The following is a 17,479-nucleotide window of genomic DNA, read 5'->3' as shown; positions in this document are numbered from 1 at the left end:
GCAGCTGGAGGGCTTGGGAGGTCTCAGACATCGATTTTAGGGACTTGGGCAGCAGCGCCTCACATCTCAAAGAAGAATGCCGGACCAGAAGTCTGAATCTGGGAGTGTGGTCTAGGCCTCAGAGCTAGAAACATTGGCTTAGACTGCGCGGGCTTAGTTGGCTTGAAAGCACATGCGCCTCAGAACTGGGACTACTCACAACAGACTGGTGTTCCTACAGAAGGGTACTGGATCAGGCTGTGACACCATGTATCTAGCTCCCCTGCATGAGCTGGTGACATCACAACCTGCTTGTGTTTGTGATGTGATCGGGTAATTGGACTTTTGTTTTAAAATGTAAATATTTAAATTTTAAATCTACACACATTCTGTTAATGATTTGACATCTTAAACACCTTTAAACATTAGCTTTATAGTTCACCTTTAAATAAATTGATTTGTGACACTAGGAAGAGTTCAAAATTAAAAGCTGATGCTCTATATTTAACTTGCTCCATTTTTCAGTTGTGTTGCAGTTCTCATACCTATGAGATGTTGTATACTTAACACACTATAACACTTCACTTTCCTACAGTGCTGCCTAATCCTTCTCTTTTTTGAATTTATTCTGCCAAAAAAGAAATATTAAAATTTAAAATAATTGAACTAATAAGAGGCGTGTACAACTATAATTTTGGTAAATCCAGTGCACATCAATGTCCTTGTAAAACTATAATATGGAATACAATACTTAGATGTGACAGAACACACTTGAGAGTAGAATGTGAGATGTCCATTTGAATGTACTTGCTGTTGTTGATTGGTGAGTTAATATGGCACGCACAATGTTCTAATGAAAATTTATACCAATGGTTTTAATTTTCTACTTTTTATAGAGTAAGGAGAATAATGTACCGTTTTTATACCCAGGAACCATGGGAAGTAGTTCTTATAGATTATTTTAGTGTAACTAAAATACACAATTACATAAGAATGGCCATGCTGGGTCAGACTAATGGTCCATCTAGCCCAGTATCCTGTTGTCTGACAGTGACCAGAAGGATTGAACAGAACAGGGCAGTTATCTAGTTTTCCATCCTCTGTCGTCCACTCCCAGCTTTTGGCAATCAGAGGTTTAGGAACTGGCACAACATGGTGGTGTGTCCCTGACCAGCTTGGCTAATTGCCATCAACGGAACTATCATCCATGAACTTATCTATTTCTTTTTTGAATATAATTATACTTTTGGCCTTGACAAAATCCCCTGGCAACAAGTTCTCAGGTTGACTGTGTGTTGTGTGAAGAAATACTTCCTTATGTTTCTTTTAAACCTGCTGCCTGTTAATTTAATTGGGTGACCCCTTGTTCCTGTGTAGGAGGGTAAATATGTGAAGGGGTAAATAACACTCCCTTATTCACTTTCTCCACACATTAATGATTTTATAGACTTCTGTCATATCCACCCTTAGTCGTCCCTTTTCTAAACTGAACAGTCCCAGTCTTTTAAATCTCGCCTCATAAGGAAGCTGTTCCATACCCCTAATCGTTTTTATTGCCCTTTTCTATATTTTTTCCAATTCTAGTATATCCTTTGTCAGATGGGGTGACCACATCTGCACACACTATTCAAGGTGCGGGCATACCATAGATTTATATAATGGCATTATGATATTTTCTGTCTTATTATCTATCCCTTTCTTAATGATTCTTAACATTCTGTTAGCTTTTGTGACTACCACTGCACATTGAAGAGATGTTTTCAGGGAACTATCCACAATGATTCCAAGATCTTTCTTGAGTGGCATTTAGACCCCATCATTTTGTATGTACAGTTGGGATTATGTTTTCCAACGTGCATTACTTTGCACTTACCAACATTGAATTTTGTCTGCTATTTTCTTGCCCACTCACCTAGTTTTGTGAGAACCTTTTGTAACTTTTCACAGTCAGCTTTGGCCTTAACTTGGTATAAGCAACACTTTTTGATCTGTTTGTTTATTTAGAAAGTTTAGCAAGATCACAAATCATTGCCATGTAAATATCAGAGACTAAAAGATAATCATTACAGCAGTGAGCTTTTGTATAGAAAAATATTATACAGCAGTACGACCATGAGATCTCTCCATTTTGTACTGTAATATCACAGAGTGAGCCTTCCCACACTACCCAGGGTATGTTGTTTCTGGTGATTTGATTAAATTGAGTGACATCTCTGATTACACATTGCCTAGCACAGTGGGATATGCTCTTGACGAGAGTCGCTAATGTTACCATAGTATGAAAATGTTAGAAATAATTTACTGAAACTGATTGTCAAATAGCATAGAACGTACGTAGCATCAAAATGATTCAACCCTTAAGGCTCTAAATCTAAATGTTTTGTATGGCTTCACTTTTAAAGAGTGATTTTGTTACTCAGAATAGTACCTTTTTATACACAAGAATTTGCATCTCTTTTCATTTCCATTCTTCCTCCAGTATTTTTATCTGCTAGATAGCTTTCCAGTCGATGCTGTTGTGTCACTAATAGTAAATAAAAAAAAATGGACTTCTTTTGTTGATGGGATAAAACTCAGTGCCTAAGAGGATAGGGGATGGTAGGAACCCCTCTGACTTTGGTGGAGGGAATGTCAAGAAGCCTTTCACCCATAACCTCCTTCTGTCCTGATAGAAGCTGGCTTGACTAGGGAATCAGATGGGGGAGCATGTTTTGCACCTGTATAGAGATGCAAGGGATTATGGGAGCTGGAGAATTAGGAGCCTTTCCATATGCAATTATACAAATGGCTGATGAGAAGAAGGGAAGAATGTCTTGAGGTTGAGGTGTCCTGCCTTAATATTTCTTAATGTTCTGCTTAAATATATTATTTTTATTTTTTATAGATCCAAAAGTTTGGTACAAAAAATACGTATTCCAGTAGACTAATTTTCAAAAAAGAGTGATTATTTTTCTTGAACGTTATAAACAGATGGAAAATGGGATTTAGACTGGAATTTTGACACAATCTTTACTATTGCCTAAATAACACTCCCTGGCATTTTGTATATTGTGATGAAATTATTAACCAAGCTTTGTCCATTTTACCGGACGAATTTGTAATTTTGAATTGTATTGTATTGTAAACTGTCAAAAGCCAAACAGTGTGGGCCATGAGGCACTGCCACAATACTTAGAATAATATCTAAAATTAAAAAGTTTTTGTTGAACCACTGCTTGAGATGATATTCCTAGTATTGGTTTTTGGCCCCATGGCTGTGGATACTGACCCATTCCTTTCTTAGGTGTTGGTTTTATGTTTAAAATTCTCTTTAGGGTCCTAATCCTGCAAATACTTTGATGTGAAATTAACTTTTTGCATGTGAGTGGTCGGTCTGCTATTTAAAATTAATGTAAAGCACAGTACCAGCATTTAAGTTAGTTAACTGTCTCCCAGCACAATAAATTGTGTCCTGAATTGCCCTTTATGTAAAGTCCTGTTATAAGTAATTTCTTATTCTCTTGCTTCCTGCATGTAAAACTTAGAACAGACTCTAGTCATCTTCAGACAGTTACTGTTTTGAGGGATTGGGTACTTAAAATGTATTTACTTCAGAAATCAGTAGTGAAACTGAAGATTGACAGACATGGATTCCAAATTTGATGTGGATTCAGCCTGTGAGGGTATGGTGCCCCTCTCGCCAACACTCAGAGTAGTAGTAGACTTATTGAATCCTCAGTTGAGGGGGAAGCTGCTGCAATGCAGGACCAAAGGCAGCTGGTGGTTTGGAAATACATTGTGTGTGGATCTTTAAAATATTTTTTCTCCTTCCCCCGTTTTCTCCTCCTCAGTTCTCACCATCAGCAAAGAAATAAAATTTTAGTCTGTCTCATTACAAACAACACGCTTACCCTCTCTCTCAGGTTCATTTTATTCAGTCTGAATATTGTATTTTATCTGTTTCCTTTATTAAAGCAATGAAGTAGATGAGCAAAATGATATATCCCACCTCTCTTTACAGGAATGGTTCTTAGGAAAAGCATTATACGATCAAGAATCTACAATAATACATCATTATGCCTTTGCTGAAAATCCTACAGTCTTTAAATTTCCAGATTTTGCTGCTGGCTGGGCACTTAGCATTCCACTTGTAAACAAGTAAGAATTTAATTTGTAATCTTTTCTAAAATTGTTTTATTAATAGTTAACTAGTTCATGTTTGTAAAGTGCTCTGAAGATATAAAAAACTATATAAACACTAAGCAATGTTATTTTAAGGATTTATGACTGAGCACAGATTAGTGTTTTACACAAAATTTAAAACACTAGTATTTCTTATAAAATACCTTCCCTCCTCATTCCACATACCAAAACACACAAAAGAAGCTTTGCAAATATAAATTATTATAATAAATAATTAAAATTTCATAAATACATATGTGCGGAAATATATTTTTGCATATATAACTTTGTATCTTTGTTATACACTTTATGATTTTATGTACCATGTGAAGTTTAAAGTCTTATGTACTTTTATGCAGCAAAAATATATATTCATAAATGGAAAATGTTTAAATATTACAAATGGGAGCACAAATAAGAAGAAAAGTTTAAATGAGTGAGCAAGGGGCTAATCATTGAGCAGCTGAAAGCACAGAATTGTCTCCTTGAATGTTAAAAATATGATGCTAGATTGCAGGGCCTCTCCTATTGAAGACTTTCTTCTTGGGCAGGAAAAATTGACACAGAGAGGTATATTCTAAGAACTAGTGCTCACAGCAGCAGGCTATGTCCAGATGTTTGCTTTCCATTCCAGATTATCTTATATAAAAATTTTCTGGTTCTAATAAATCCAGAAGTGTGATGTTTTTTGCAGGAGACAGTCAAGAACCCCCCCCACCCGAATGACTCCCCACTCTCAAATTCCTGATGAATTAGCTTAATTTTTTAAAATGTTGAAAGAGGCTTATATAATAAAATAACACTGCAAATGTTGTTATTTAAATAATTAGTTCATTTGTAGCCTATTTTGGAATCCTATCTGCTAAATTCCTGCAACTCGTGTGAACAACTCATTATCAAAAAGCCCCTAGAAAATGGTTTGACATTTCATAGACATGAATAAAATCTCAAGTTTGTTTGTTTAAAAAATTCAGTTGCTGTCTCCATTACATTACTCTTGTTCTTACTTTATGAGGTAAGATAATTTCATTATGTTTATTGTACAGGCTTGCAAACAGGCTGAAGAGTGAACCACTTAAGTCAGACTTTACAATAGATTTAAAACATGAGGTAAGCCATGTTCTATTCCTGTGAAACATGTAAGTAAATTAATCCTGTCATTTGCTGTTTAAATGCTGATAAATTGAAGCCTAAATAATGTAGACTCTTTAAGGTTGTTAAAAGATTTGAACTTTCTGGACTGAGTGTTATAATATGTAGAATTGTAGAAGTTCTATTGTTACAAAATGTAGGTGGTACTGCAAGTAAAGCTGAATTTGTATCATGTGATAGTGTGCAAGAAGGCATCACTTTTTGGAAGTTTGCTATGGAAAAAAGGAAGAGGTTCCCAGCTCATTAAGTAGAAAAGTTTGCATTTTGAGTCTCCTATTCTATACCCATTAAGGGCTGTCTCAGATATCAGACTGCCTCACTGACATTGAATTTCAACCTAGATTAAACTATTATGATGGTTGTTGGCAGCAGGAAGCATTTTGAGAGGCCTGTTTGTGGCTTGTGTGTGTATATTATTCAGGCAGTACAGCCAATGCTAGTCAAATAGATCTGGGAACTTGTAGAAGTGGCTGGGGGGTGGATGGAGAGAGAATGGAAATCCATCACTGTTTTCTGAGAAAGGATATTTATATTTGGATGGTGGTCAAGAGTCATTACCACCATTTCTGGGTTATCCAGAAAGTCCCTCTATTTCTCTCTCATGCAGACCTTCCTGGGGCCATCCTGCTTTGCCACACCCAGACTAGGTTACTGTAACACGCACTTATTGACCCCAAGGCTGTAACAACTGAAATGGCAACCACTCACTTGCTTCTTCAAATAGAAGTAAAGGGGTAGTTACACATGTCCTCCATAAATTACATTGACTGCCAATAAATCAAAGGCAGAAATCTAATATCCTTAATATTGGTATTATAGAGTCTAAATTTTGAAGATGTTAAATATATGAGCTTAGTTCACAATCCTGCCCTCATGAATCCCCTCATTCCTTATTCCCAATTCATTTAGATTTCAGTGAAGACTGGAAAAGCTGGAGATATAAGGGAGGTGTGACAGAAGAGTGATTACCACTTTCTTCTGTTTTGCTTTATCATTGTTGAGGGGGAAAGGAATTGTATTATGCTCATGTACCTTCAGTAAGATAGAATCCAAGTGACATCATTTGCCTTAAGTGCTTTTATTTCACCTTTGTGTCTGTTAGGTCTAGCTGCTGCCCATTCATTAGTCTTCTTCCTAATACTATCTACATTCAGTACTCTGCTGTGGCTTTCCAGATAGAACACAGTCTGTCTTACAAATAAATGGCTTTTTTTGGTCATAAAGCACACATACTGTGTTCATTTATGGTTTTCTGCAAGAAGGCCTTTTAGAATGGCATTCCATAAATTCCATTCCACTTTCATTTTCAGTGTGACTCTTGGAATTCTTGTTTTATCCTCCACATTCAGTGGAGCCCTACACTTTATTTAATGCACACTAGCCTATGTGTGCTGAATACAAAATTATTGATTTTCTTCTGGGTGTTTCTGTGGCTCTCTCACCATAATATCTAAGTGCTTCACAAACATTAAAGAGTTTGTTTTCACATTTCTGTGAGATTAGGTGATATTGTCTCCATTAGAATTATTATCCCAATTTTACATCTGGGAACTGAGGCACAGAGAGATTAAGGTCCAAGTGCTCACTAATTTTTGGAGCCCAACTTGAGACACCGAGGTCCTTATTTTTCAGTCTACTTATCCTTTTTATAGCACCTCATATGTTCAAAGCAAGCTTCCAGCCAACTTCAGTTGGAGTTGAGTGCTCACCCAATTCTACAAATCTGAAGAACACACTTTTAGTGACCAGCAATGAATATGTTGATTTAAGTGACTTGTCGGCACTTACAACTGTAATCGAAAATAGATTCCAACATAAGATGAAGAGTAATTTAGTTTTCCTTAATACTGTGTCATATGATATGGTTTGGCACAGGCATTTTGGTGAAATTGTCTAGAACTATGCCAAGTTGGTTAGTATGTGCAATGGCTCTGTTTCTGAGAAATCGCCATTTCCGTGTGCATATTGGTGATAGAAAAAGTGCTTGGAGGCACCAGAAAAACAGCCTCTTGCAAGTATTATCATCAGTGTTATTCAACTTATATTCATATGACCTACCATATATTGGGTCTCACAAGTTTGTTTATGCAGGTAACGTATGCCTCGGCACTCAGTCACACTCTTTGACATACTTGAGAGTGTTCTGAGTGCAGATATGGTGGGAATTGGCCAATTATTGTTGTCTGTGACGTCTCATACCATGTGGAAGTAAGACTGTGTCAGTTGTCTTCCACTTAAATTATGCACAAACAGGCAGAGACCTGAATATAGTTCTCAATGGTCAATGAATAAAACATGATTTACGCCCAGTTTATACAGGCATCACGTTGGATAGAACTCACATATTGTGACCATCTTACAAAGACAATGACTATGGTCAAAACATGCAACAACCTGCTCGGAAAACTGCCCAGAATGACATGGGCCCCAGTGCCCAAACATTATGCACTTCAGCCTTGGCACTGTTATTCAGTGGCAGAGCACTGTACTCCAGAATGGGCCGCTAGTCTCATACAAAGATAATGACATACAACTTAATTCCACTATGCATATTATTATTTCAGGCACTCTTGAATCTACTTTTATGCATATTATTGCATATTATGCATATTATTTCAGGCACTCTTGAATCTACTTTTCTACCATGGTTACCAGTTCTCTGCAAAATTGCTCTGCCCAGTGCACACAGAGAGGAGAACATAGCAAAGCTTGTGATGAAATTGCATGATATTAAATTAAAGACCTGTTTAATCCATGACATCATCATCTGCCCTCATGGCTGCCAATTTGGATATTTTTACCGGATGAGGGATTTACAGCAGAGGATGCATGGTGAGCTTCATGATGTGCAGAGAAAGTAATTATATTATCTTGTCTTGGACCCCACTCAGTGTGAGCCTGGGTTTGATTTATCACAAAGGCAATGGAGCTTTCTGAAGCACTTTCATACCAGACATGGAATTTGTGCTGCCGTTGAATTTCAGTGGTGTGTTAGAGACAGTCCATTATGTCAATGTGGGCAGCTACAAACCATGACACATTGCTGAGGACAGCAAAATGACTCAACTTCCTGGAGGTCTTTGTGCCTTGAACATGATGGATGAGAATGCCGTGGTTTGGCTTGAACAGATTGCATATGCCAAATATAGTGACTTACTCAGCATCACTTAGGAGCTCTGTGATCGAGGCACGGCTAGAATTTAATCCTCTATGGTAGTATTTAACTTTCTTAACTAGGAGACCCTTTCTCTTCCTGCAGTTCCCTGCCTCATACACTACATACCTTCCAGCTTCTGTAACAAATGAAGCAATGTTCTACAAACAGTCTCCTTCAGTGCACAACCCTGATTCATTCTCAAAACACATCCATCCTGTAGACTGAATGAGCTGGGGATCCTGGGGTGGGGGGAAACTAGTATCTGAGCATGTAATTAAAGACTATATCATAATGCATACATTCAAAAGAGATGAATCAAGATTACACAGGGAAACTTTTTTGGCTTTTCCTGTTTTTGAGTGCTTGACTTGGCAACCTAAGGTAATTCTTTTTAAATAATTTCGATTTTTTTTTAAACCAACTGAGACAGAAATTCCATCATGTAGCACCATATTGATCCCCAGTTGGGTCATCATTTGGTTTAGGACTTTAGGTTCACCTCTACCACTAGAGCTAAAAGGGTAACTGATAGCAGCAGGAAATTGTTATCCTCTATGTGTATGAGTCACTAGAGGAGGGATGTGAGACACCTTGCCAGCAGGTTTCATAGCTATCTGCTGAAAGAGGAGTGGAGAGATTAAAGACTTCTAGTTTTGTAGGAGTTTTCTCTACTGGTTGTAGACACGTCTGCTCCTATGCCTCTACCTGTCTTTGTCTCCCTCTATTACTATATATGCCTACAGCTTCTGGCTCCCTACAAGGTCACTGTTAATCTGACCTCAGGGGAAATTCCTTCCTGACCCCACATATGGCAATCAGTTATCCTGTGAGCATGTGAGCAAAGAAAGAATTGGAAAGAATTTTTAAAATTATAACAGAACATATTTCCCTCTCCTTTTGTTCTCTGAAACATCTGAACCATTTTAACTGAAACTCCCAAAAAGGAGGAGGGAAGGAATCAGCCTGATGCAGACATCTAGCATAGAAAATTTCATCTCAAACAGTTGAAGTTAATAGCAACTGAAAAGAGGGACTTAAAATAAGAAATGTCAAGTAACCTTAACCAGAGGTGGTGCTAACAGCTCCACATATAATAATTTACAACATGGAGTATAATTAATTCAAGATAGGTGGAGACAAGATGAACCTTCGTCTTTACTTATCCTTGTATTACTTTTTCTTTTTTTAACGACATTTGCTAGCATTCTGATAATCTTTTCAGTTTACAGTAGACAAAGTATCTTTCAGTACTTCCATGGTAGTTTAGTGTTTGTTTTTGACTATTTTAAATTATCATCAAAGAACAGGTCTTTTTAAAATCTATTTATTGTTGACATTAAAACAAACAGAATTAAGCATTCCATATCCCCAAAATTAATTGCAAACAACAACACAAAAAATAAAGTTTATCTTATATTTAAGAGTAGGTGCAGATAAATGTATTCAGTCCCCTTCCTTCCTTCTGTACCCTGGCTTTTTTTTCTTATATATTTACATTTACAATGTTTTGGCAATATGGAGTGCCTAAAGCTAATTATTATTAAAAATTTCAAGTTATGGCAGAGACTATTTTTAAGTGAAAATTGTGGTTTGATTTTAAAATCAAAATGCAAAATAAATAAATGAGTTAATCAATTCATATACACAGTCTCTACAGAATCCTCTTTATTTCTCTGTTTCTTCTGTCATGTTTTATTAATTTGCTTTATAACAATGATTTCTGGGTATATTATGAAAATTGTTGTTTAATTCCACTACTCATTACTACTTATGTTGTATATTTTGATAGATTGCATTATATATTTGGCAGAAAGGCAATGGACCGCATCTTACTTCAGTGCCTGAGTTTTGTACGGATGACTTAAACTCATATAAGGCTGTTCACTGTGCCACAATGTTCAGTAACTTCCTACCAGTTTGTGTAAGTATCATATTTTAAACTATAGTTACATGCTAGAGAGAGCATTGTTATTACAAAGGCTGAAACTTTACTTACAAAAAATCTCAGGCACCTGGAGAAAATATTTGTACCAAATTAAGGGGAAAAATATAATATTTGGAATACCATTCTCCTACTGTCTCTTACACACCTCTATTACACATTGTATTTCCTGATAGACTCGATTGATCTATCTAAGGCACTCATGTTCCCCCATTACCAGAGTATCTGAGCACCTCACAGTCTTTAATGTATTTTGCCTCACAACACCCCTGTGAGCAGGGGAAGTGCTATTTTACCCATTTTATGAATGGAAAAGTGAGGCAGAGAGATGTTAAGTGACTTGCCCAACATCACACAGGAAGTCTTTAGACTCTGGTCTTCCAGATCCCACACTAATGCTCTAACCACTGATTGTTCTTCCTGTCTCTTAACTAGATAGTTTCATATCATGTACCCTTCAATAGGAATTGAAAACACAAGACCTAGTAAGATTAGTACCAGGCCTCATTTTTATTTATCTAGAAGCTATTTGATGAAAGTATTACATGCACTATTTAATTCTGTGGCCTTGGGACCTTTTTTCTTAGACTGTAAAGTGATGTCAATGCTGTTAGTAATTCTACTCCTTTTACCTAGCACATGTAACTATGCTGAATAGTTTATTGTAACTTATTGGTGTTCTGCCATGGTACGTGATATGTTTTCAGTTTTCTTTTTAGAATCCTTAGAACTATCAGTGTGGGTCAGTGCACCATGTTCAGAGTCATGCTGGGTTGTATTCTCAGCTTTGCTACTGGCCTGCAGAGTGGCCTTCGGCAATTCACTTCGCTTGCTGTGCCACTGTTTCCCTGTCTGTAAATGGGAATAATGATACTTACATCCTTTGTAAAGCACTTTGAGATCTACGGATGAAGATCAGTGTATAAGAATTCGGTAGTGGGGGTATATATTTGAATGCAGTGCACTAAGGTAGGATTACAAACCCTTGTGTTCCCTACAAGAAATGTGAGCTAAGCGGATAATAGCAAACCTAGAAAAAATTAAATAAAAATCTTGGAGCTAAGAAGACACACACATGAACTTCCCTGATCTATCCCTTCCCCAATTCTTAATTTGTTAGTCATCTGGTTAGATTGTAAACTTTGTCAAGCATTTAGCATGTATAGCAAAAGATGATAGAACCAGAAGAAACTGCTGTGAGAGAGAACCAAGTGTGACACTCTCTGCCCCAAAGTGATACTCTGCACCCCATATTCACCATGGTGTTATGATACGTTTTGTACAAAGCATGCCTTGTAAAGTATCATTTTAAAAGTCTTAATCTGAACATTAAGTTGTATGTGCTATAACTGTATATGAAGTTATGAAGTTTTGCTATATATGTGCCACTGAAACATGTTGTGATGTTGGGAACACCCACAAGCAGCCTTACACATACAACAAATAAAAGGCCAAACAGTGTTGATGGCCCATGGAGGAGAATGCACTCACAAGGATTACTCCAGGAACTGTGTACAATGGAAACCTCTCAGAGATAGCACATAGCCAAGGGAGACTGTTCAACTCATGTCACAGCAAAAGATCTTTCCAGCAAGCTGGAAGAAGATATAAAAAGGGGAAGTGACATCACTTAGCCTCACTCCCTTTACAAACACAACACCTGGAAACACCTTAGGAACAAAGACTGACCTGAGGAAGAGGGGCCCAGGTGGGATAGAATTCCAGCCTATGTATGCAAAAGCTATAACTTGCTTCTACTAGCTATCAGGGTGAGACACCACTTCATTCAAATCCTATCTAATTTATAAGGCCTAGATTGCATTTCTGTTTATTTCTTAGGTAATCTGCTTTGATCTGTACACTCACTAATTATAATCAATTAAAATCTATCTTTCTGCAGTTAATACATTTGTTTTATCTTTTTTATCTAAAAGAGTGTATTTTGCTAGAAGTGCTTAGGGAATTTGCTCAGGAACAAAAACTGGTGCATTGTCATGTCCCCATTGAGGCAGAGGTGGACTGGGAAATAAATTTACAGATCAGGCTTTTGACCAGGACAAGACAGTACAGCTCTGGGGTCCTGGGCTGTGGAGTTGGGGAAGAAGCCTCCATGTAACTGCAGCTGGGTGTGTCTCTGCCTGTGTAAAGGTTTGTGTGAGTGCAGGACCGGGAGCAGTCTGCAGCTTGTCACAGCCTTCACAGTGTGAGAGGGGGCCCAGGTTGGTATGTCAGAGGCTCAGTGGTACCCCACTTCCAGGTTGCACCTGGCGACGGGGGCTGTCACACCAAGTTTATCATGTCTTGGGTTTGGGAGTGCTTGAGGGAAGCAGTGCTTTGCACCTCAACAATAATCTTTATGGCAGTTCAGAGGTGATAAACCAGGGGTGGGCAAACTATGGTCCGCCTAGGCTTTGGATCTGGCCCATGGGATTGCCCCCCATGGCGCCATGGGCCCCACGCCGCTCTCAGAAGCAGTCGGCACCATGTCCCTGCAGCCCCCGGGTGGGAGCAGGGGGCTCCTTGCGCTGCCCTTGCCTCCAGGCCCCGTCTCCTGCAGCTCCCATTGGCCAGGAACGGGAAACCACGGCCAATGGGGTCTTCGGGGGAGGTACCTGGAGGTGCAGCGAGGGCAGCGCACGTGGAGCCCTCCACCCCACCCCCTTCCCCAGGGGCTGCAGCGCTTCCTGGAGTGGCACGTGGCCAGGGACAGGGCAGGCAGGGAGCCTCCACTGGCCCCAGTGCACGCCACTGCCACCCCGGAGTCGCTTTAGATAAGTGGCGCCAGGATGGAGCCCAAACGCCTCCTGCACCTCACCCCCTAACTCCCTGCCCTAAGCCCCCTGCCTGCACCTTGCACCCCTTCTGCACCCCAGCTCCCTGCCCTGAGCCCCCTTGTACACTCTGCACTCCTCCTGCCCCCTGCCTTGAGCCCCCTGCCGCACCTCTCCTGCACTCCAACCCCTTGCCCTGATTCCCTGCTGCGCCCTGCACCCCTCCTGCACCCCAACCCCAACCCCCAGCCCTGAGCTCCCTGCTGCACCCTGCACCTCTCTTACACCCCAACTCCCCGCCCGCACCCCAATCCCCTGCCCTGAGCCCCCTGCCTGCACCCCGCATCCTCCTGCACCCCAACTCCCTGCCCTGAGCCCCCTCATACCCTCCACATCCCTCCTGCACCCCAGCCCCCTGCCCTGAGCTCCCTGCTGCACCCTGCAACCTTGTGCACCCAAACTCCCTTCCCTGAGCCCCCTCATACACTCCACACTCCTCCTCTACCCCAATCCTTTGCCCTCAGCCCCTTTGTGCACACTGCACCCCCTCCCACACCCTGCACTCCAACCCCCTGACCCGGCCCTGCATACAATTTCCCCACCCAGATGTGGCCCTTGGCCCAAAGAGTTTGCCTACCACTGTGCTAAACTGTGGTCCTTGAGGACTGTCCTACTCTGGGAAGATAGCACAGTGCTTGCATCCCATGGTAAGGGGAGACCTAATGTGGCATTAAACCATCTTTGTGACTTCCAGAGTCCTAAGGCCTGTCTGTGTAATGGCAGCTTCCTATAGGCTGCAGCTCTCAATGCTCCCCAGCCCAGCATGCCCCCATGCCAATACTTCTGAGGTAGTCCTTGCAAGGCAGCTTTATGTCTATCTTCCACAGTTCACGTGTTGGAAGAATCCTCCCTCAAGCATATCCAGTGCATTTAGGGATCCTTTACATTGCTCTGGCCCTTCTATCAGTATAAAGGGGCTGGAGCTGGGTGATGTTCTCACCCTGTCTGTTTGAGCAGAACAATAGGAGACTGAAGACCAGTCTTTCTTTACCCAGCACCTCTCTTGACTCGCTGTGAGACTTCGGGCAAGTCCTTTAACCTCTCTGTCCCTTAGTTTCATTGTCTAGAAAATAGGGTCAGTAAAAATCAATTTTCTATATAAAGCACTTGGATTCTCTCAGTACAAAGGTGCTGTACAATTACAAAGTAGTATTAGTAAGACATTTTTAAATTAAAATACTCAGTGGAAAAGAAAACGATCGTACAACCGTATTATTTAATGGCTAGTGAGATAAAATCCTGACATCCACCTCAGAACTCATTACTTTCAGATAGCTTTTCACCACAAATCTCCACTTCAGTAATTTCTTCTTTCACTCTGGCATGTGACCATTTAAAAACAAGTACATATAATGAAAAATCCCAAAGCACCTAAAACAAAATATCATAACAAAGAAAAAATGTACGAAAGCAATATTTGTATGGCTTTTCTTGTACTGTTCTTTGTCAGTGTTTGTCTAATTTAGATTTTAAATTCTTGGAGACAGGGTGTGCTTTAAAGTGCTTTGCACACCAATAATATAAAAATGTGTAAATTATTGTCTGTATGTCAATTAATGCAGCATAACTTTATAAATATTGATTACACCAAAACAGTTTTTTCTGATATGTAATCCTTTTTAAATTTCTGCTTCCCAACATCCTGCAGTTTCTGCATCCTATATTACAGCAATTATTAGTTAAAATGTCACTTGTTTGGTCATCTTTGTATCAGCGTTAGTACATGAAGTCCTCCTATTCATTTTTTTTCTTAATGATTTGTGTTTCTGGCTCCAACTATAATACTACATCGTTTGAAAACAATCGTTGGACAATGTTATTTCAATCATTGGAAAATAGTGGTGCCATATCTTGATAGGTAGAAAATGTATTTTGAACTGTACTACGTAGCACTGTACTCTATGCTGCTTCATACACTATACAGTGCAAAGGTATTTTCTGTTTTATTTCCAGAACATACATGTGTATACAATGTAAAGTTAAAAGCGGTGCCTGAAATTACAACATTCATTTTTCCATTTCCTTATAGGGAGACCCAGTGAAGAAAGAGGATATCTTTGTTGCTGTAAAAACATGCCGAAAATTTCACAGAGACAGAAGTAAGTTCTCAATTTTTCCAAGACTGAAGCTATATGTTAATGAAATTAACTTAATAGTTAATCAACAAGCTAACATATTAGGATAATTGTTTGTTGTATGTAGTTCTTATAACTAAATGTTTGTGAAGTCTCCAGAGAAATATAAAAGCTGAATAGTTCCAGTTTTCAGAATTTAACAAGATCCCCAAATTGACCCACCTTAATCCATTTATAATCTGCTCAACTTTTTCATGATTTAAAAATGCCAAGCTTAAAAATATTCCTTCAATCCTAGTGGCCCAACGAATGCACTGTACTCTTATTTCTCCCTGAATGTCAGTGAGCCTTCATACTGTCGGTATTCAGGGAACATTTAGGCCTTGGCTACACTGGTGCTTTACAGCGCTGCAACTTTCTCGCTCAGGGGTGTGAAAAAAACACACCCCTGAGCGCTGAAAGATACAGCGCTGTAAAGCGCCAGTGTAAACAGTGCCGCAGCCCTGGGAGCTAATCCCCATGGGGAAGTGGAGTACGTGCAGCGCTGGGAGAGCTCTCTCCCAGCGCTGGCACTGCGACCACACTCACACTTCAAAGCGCTGCTGCGGCAGCGCTCCCGCAGCAGCGCTTTGAAGTTTCGAGTGTAGCCAAGCCCTTAGAATGCCATCATTATAAATTATTGTGGCTATATGGAAACTTAACTATTTGCTGAGGAGAGAATTACATAGTGTTGCATTCTTATCCAAACTGTTTCCACTTCATGTTACTTTATTTAGGTTGCAACATTATCATCATTCTATGAAAAATAATAACTACTTGGAAAAAATTACCTATCATGAATTATCTTGCATTCTTATCCAAACTACTTTCTTCCTTTCATATTAATGGCTTCAGATTAAATAAAAATATATTTTATTTGTATACAAGAGTGTCGTATAAAAAAAACTTCATTCAAATAAACCAACGATTCCAAATAAACTCTATGTAATAATTTGGGAAGCAGCAATCTTGGTTAGCTATCTGCCCTGCCTCTCCCCCCCCCCAAAAAAAAGCAGGGTTTTATCAATCTCATTACTAGATCATCTATTTAGGCTCCAGCCAAATAGGTGATACAGGGAGGCTCAAATCACTTTCAGGTTGAAGCTTATTAAGGTAGCCTGCCTAAATTATTAGTTGTTAGGTAATAGCCAGTATTTTCTATCCCCAACACAGGGTTACATGAAACAGACCAGTGCAATTCAGGATGACACAGCTATTTAATTTAATATGTGAGTGACAAATTTATGTGTAAATAACATGATTTGTCAGGATTAAACATACAACTCCTAACCCGTGAAATATATGTATGTGAGATATTTTAGACAACAAAGTTGTTTAACCTAGGGCTTTCTCAGGTATTTGAGAAACTGCTCTGTAGGGGTTGTTTTTAAATAGGTTCTATGGGTTCTATCCACATACTTCTGTACTCTTACGTGCACTACCAGCCATCTGCTGGAGTTAAAAACAAGTGCAAGAATTCTATGGTAGACACATCCCTCTGGTAATAAAAAATATGAGGAAAAAAAACAAAACCAAAAAGACGGATACTTATGCAAGATGGTTGTCACCTTCATCCTGCATAAGTTTCATTCAGCCTCAAGAATCTGGTACATGATTGAAAAGATTAGCCATCGGTCCTACTAGCTTTGATGTTTAATGCTGACATATTTGCTGGCTGCCTAGAGGTTACTTGCTTGAAGATGCTGAATCTTAAATGTTGCATGTTGCTGGACTCCTACCCATTGGTGGTCTTGCTGGGACAATGAAGGAAGCACAGGCCTCGTAGTTAGGCATTCCCTAGCCAGAGGCTAGCAGCCATGACAACAGCCATTGCAAGCAAACAAGCCAGAAGCCAATAGCAGGTCCTCTTCCTAATGTTTAGTTTTTGAAGCTGGTGGTCTGGCCATGCAAGTTCAGAAATACGTTGTGGAGGACAGTGACTTCTCTGCTAAGGGTGGTGGTAAGGGTCCAGTTGAACTCCTTGTGGAAGGGGCTTGTAGAGGGGCAGTTGTCAGACTTGCCATCGTCATTCTTAGTCTTGTGGTAGAGGATTTTCAGTACTTGATGCACTCCCTGTATTGCACGCCAGTCTGGTGCATGCCAGCTCCACCACCTGCTTTAAGATTGTGTCTTTACTCACACC

At 39.6% G+C, this 17,479-nt stretch overlaps 1 protein-coding gene across 6 annotated transcripts in view; it reads left to right on the top strand.

The window, feature by feature from the left end:
- Positions 1–17,479, top strand: part of B3GLCT (beta 3-glucosyltransferase) — a 148,963-nt gene that overhangs the window by 87,416 nt on the left and 44,068 nt on the right. For all 6 annotated transcript variants that reach the window (XR_007772204.1, XR_007772203.1, XR_007772202.1 and 3 more), the window contains 4 exons: positions 3,980–4,116; positions 5,187–5,250; positions 10,239–10,370; positions 15,252–15,321. Coding sequence is in view for 3 of the 6 variants with exons in the window: in XM_050937256.1 (XP_050793213.1) it covers positions 3,980–4,116; positions 5,187–5,250; positions 10,239–10,370; positions 15,252–15,321 (403 nt within the window). In the remaining 3 variants the exon portion in view is untranslated. The remainder of the gene's footprint in view (positions 1–3,979; positions 4,117–5,186; positions 5,251–10,238; positions 10,371–15,251; positions 15,322–17,479) is intronic.

This window comes from Gopherus flavomarginatus, chromosome 1 (genome assembly GCF_025201925.1).
Source record: "Gopherus flavomarginatus isolate rGopFla2 chromosome 1, rGopFla2.mat.asm, whole genome shotgun sequence".
Lineage (NCBI taxonomy): Eukaryota > Metazoa > Chordata > Testudines > Testudinidae > Gopherus > Gopherus flavomarginatus.
The sequence above is the reverse complement of the archived record's forward strand: the minus strand, read 5'-3'. Positions and strand labels throughout refer to the sequence as shown.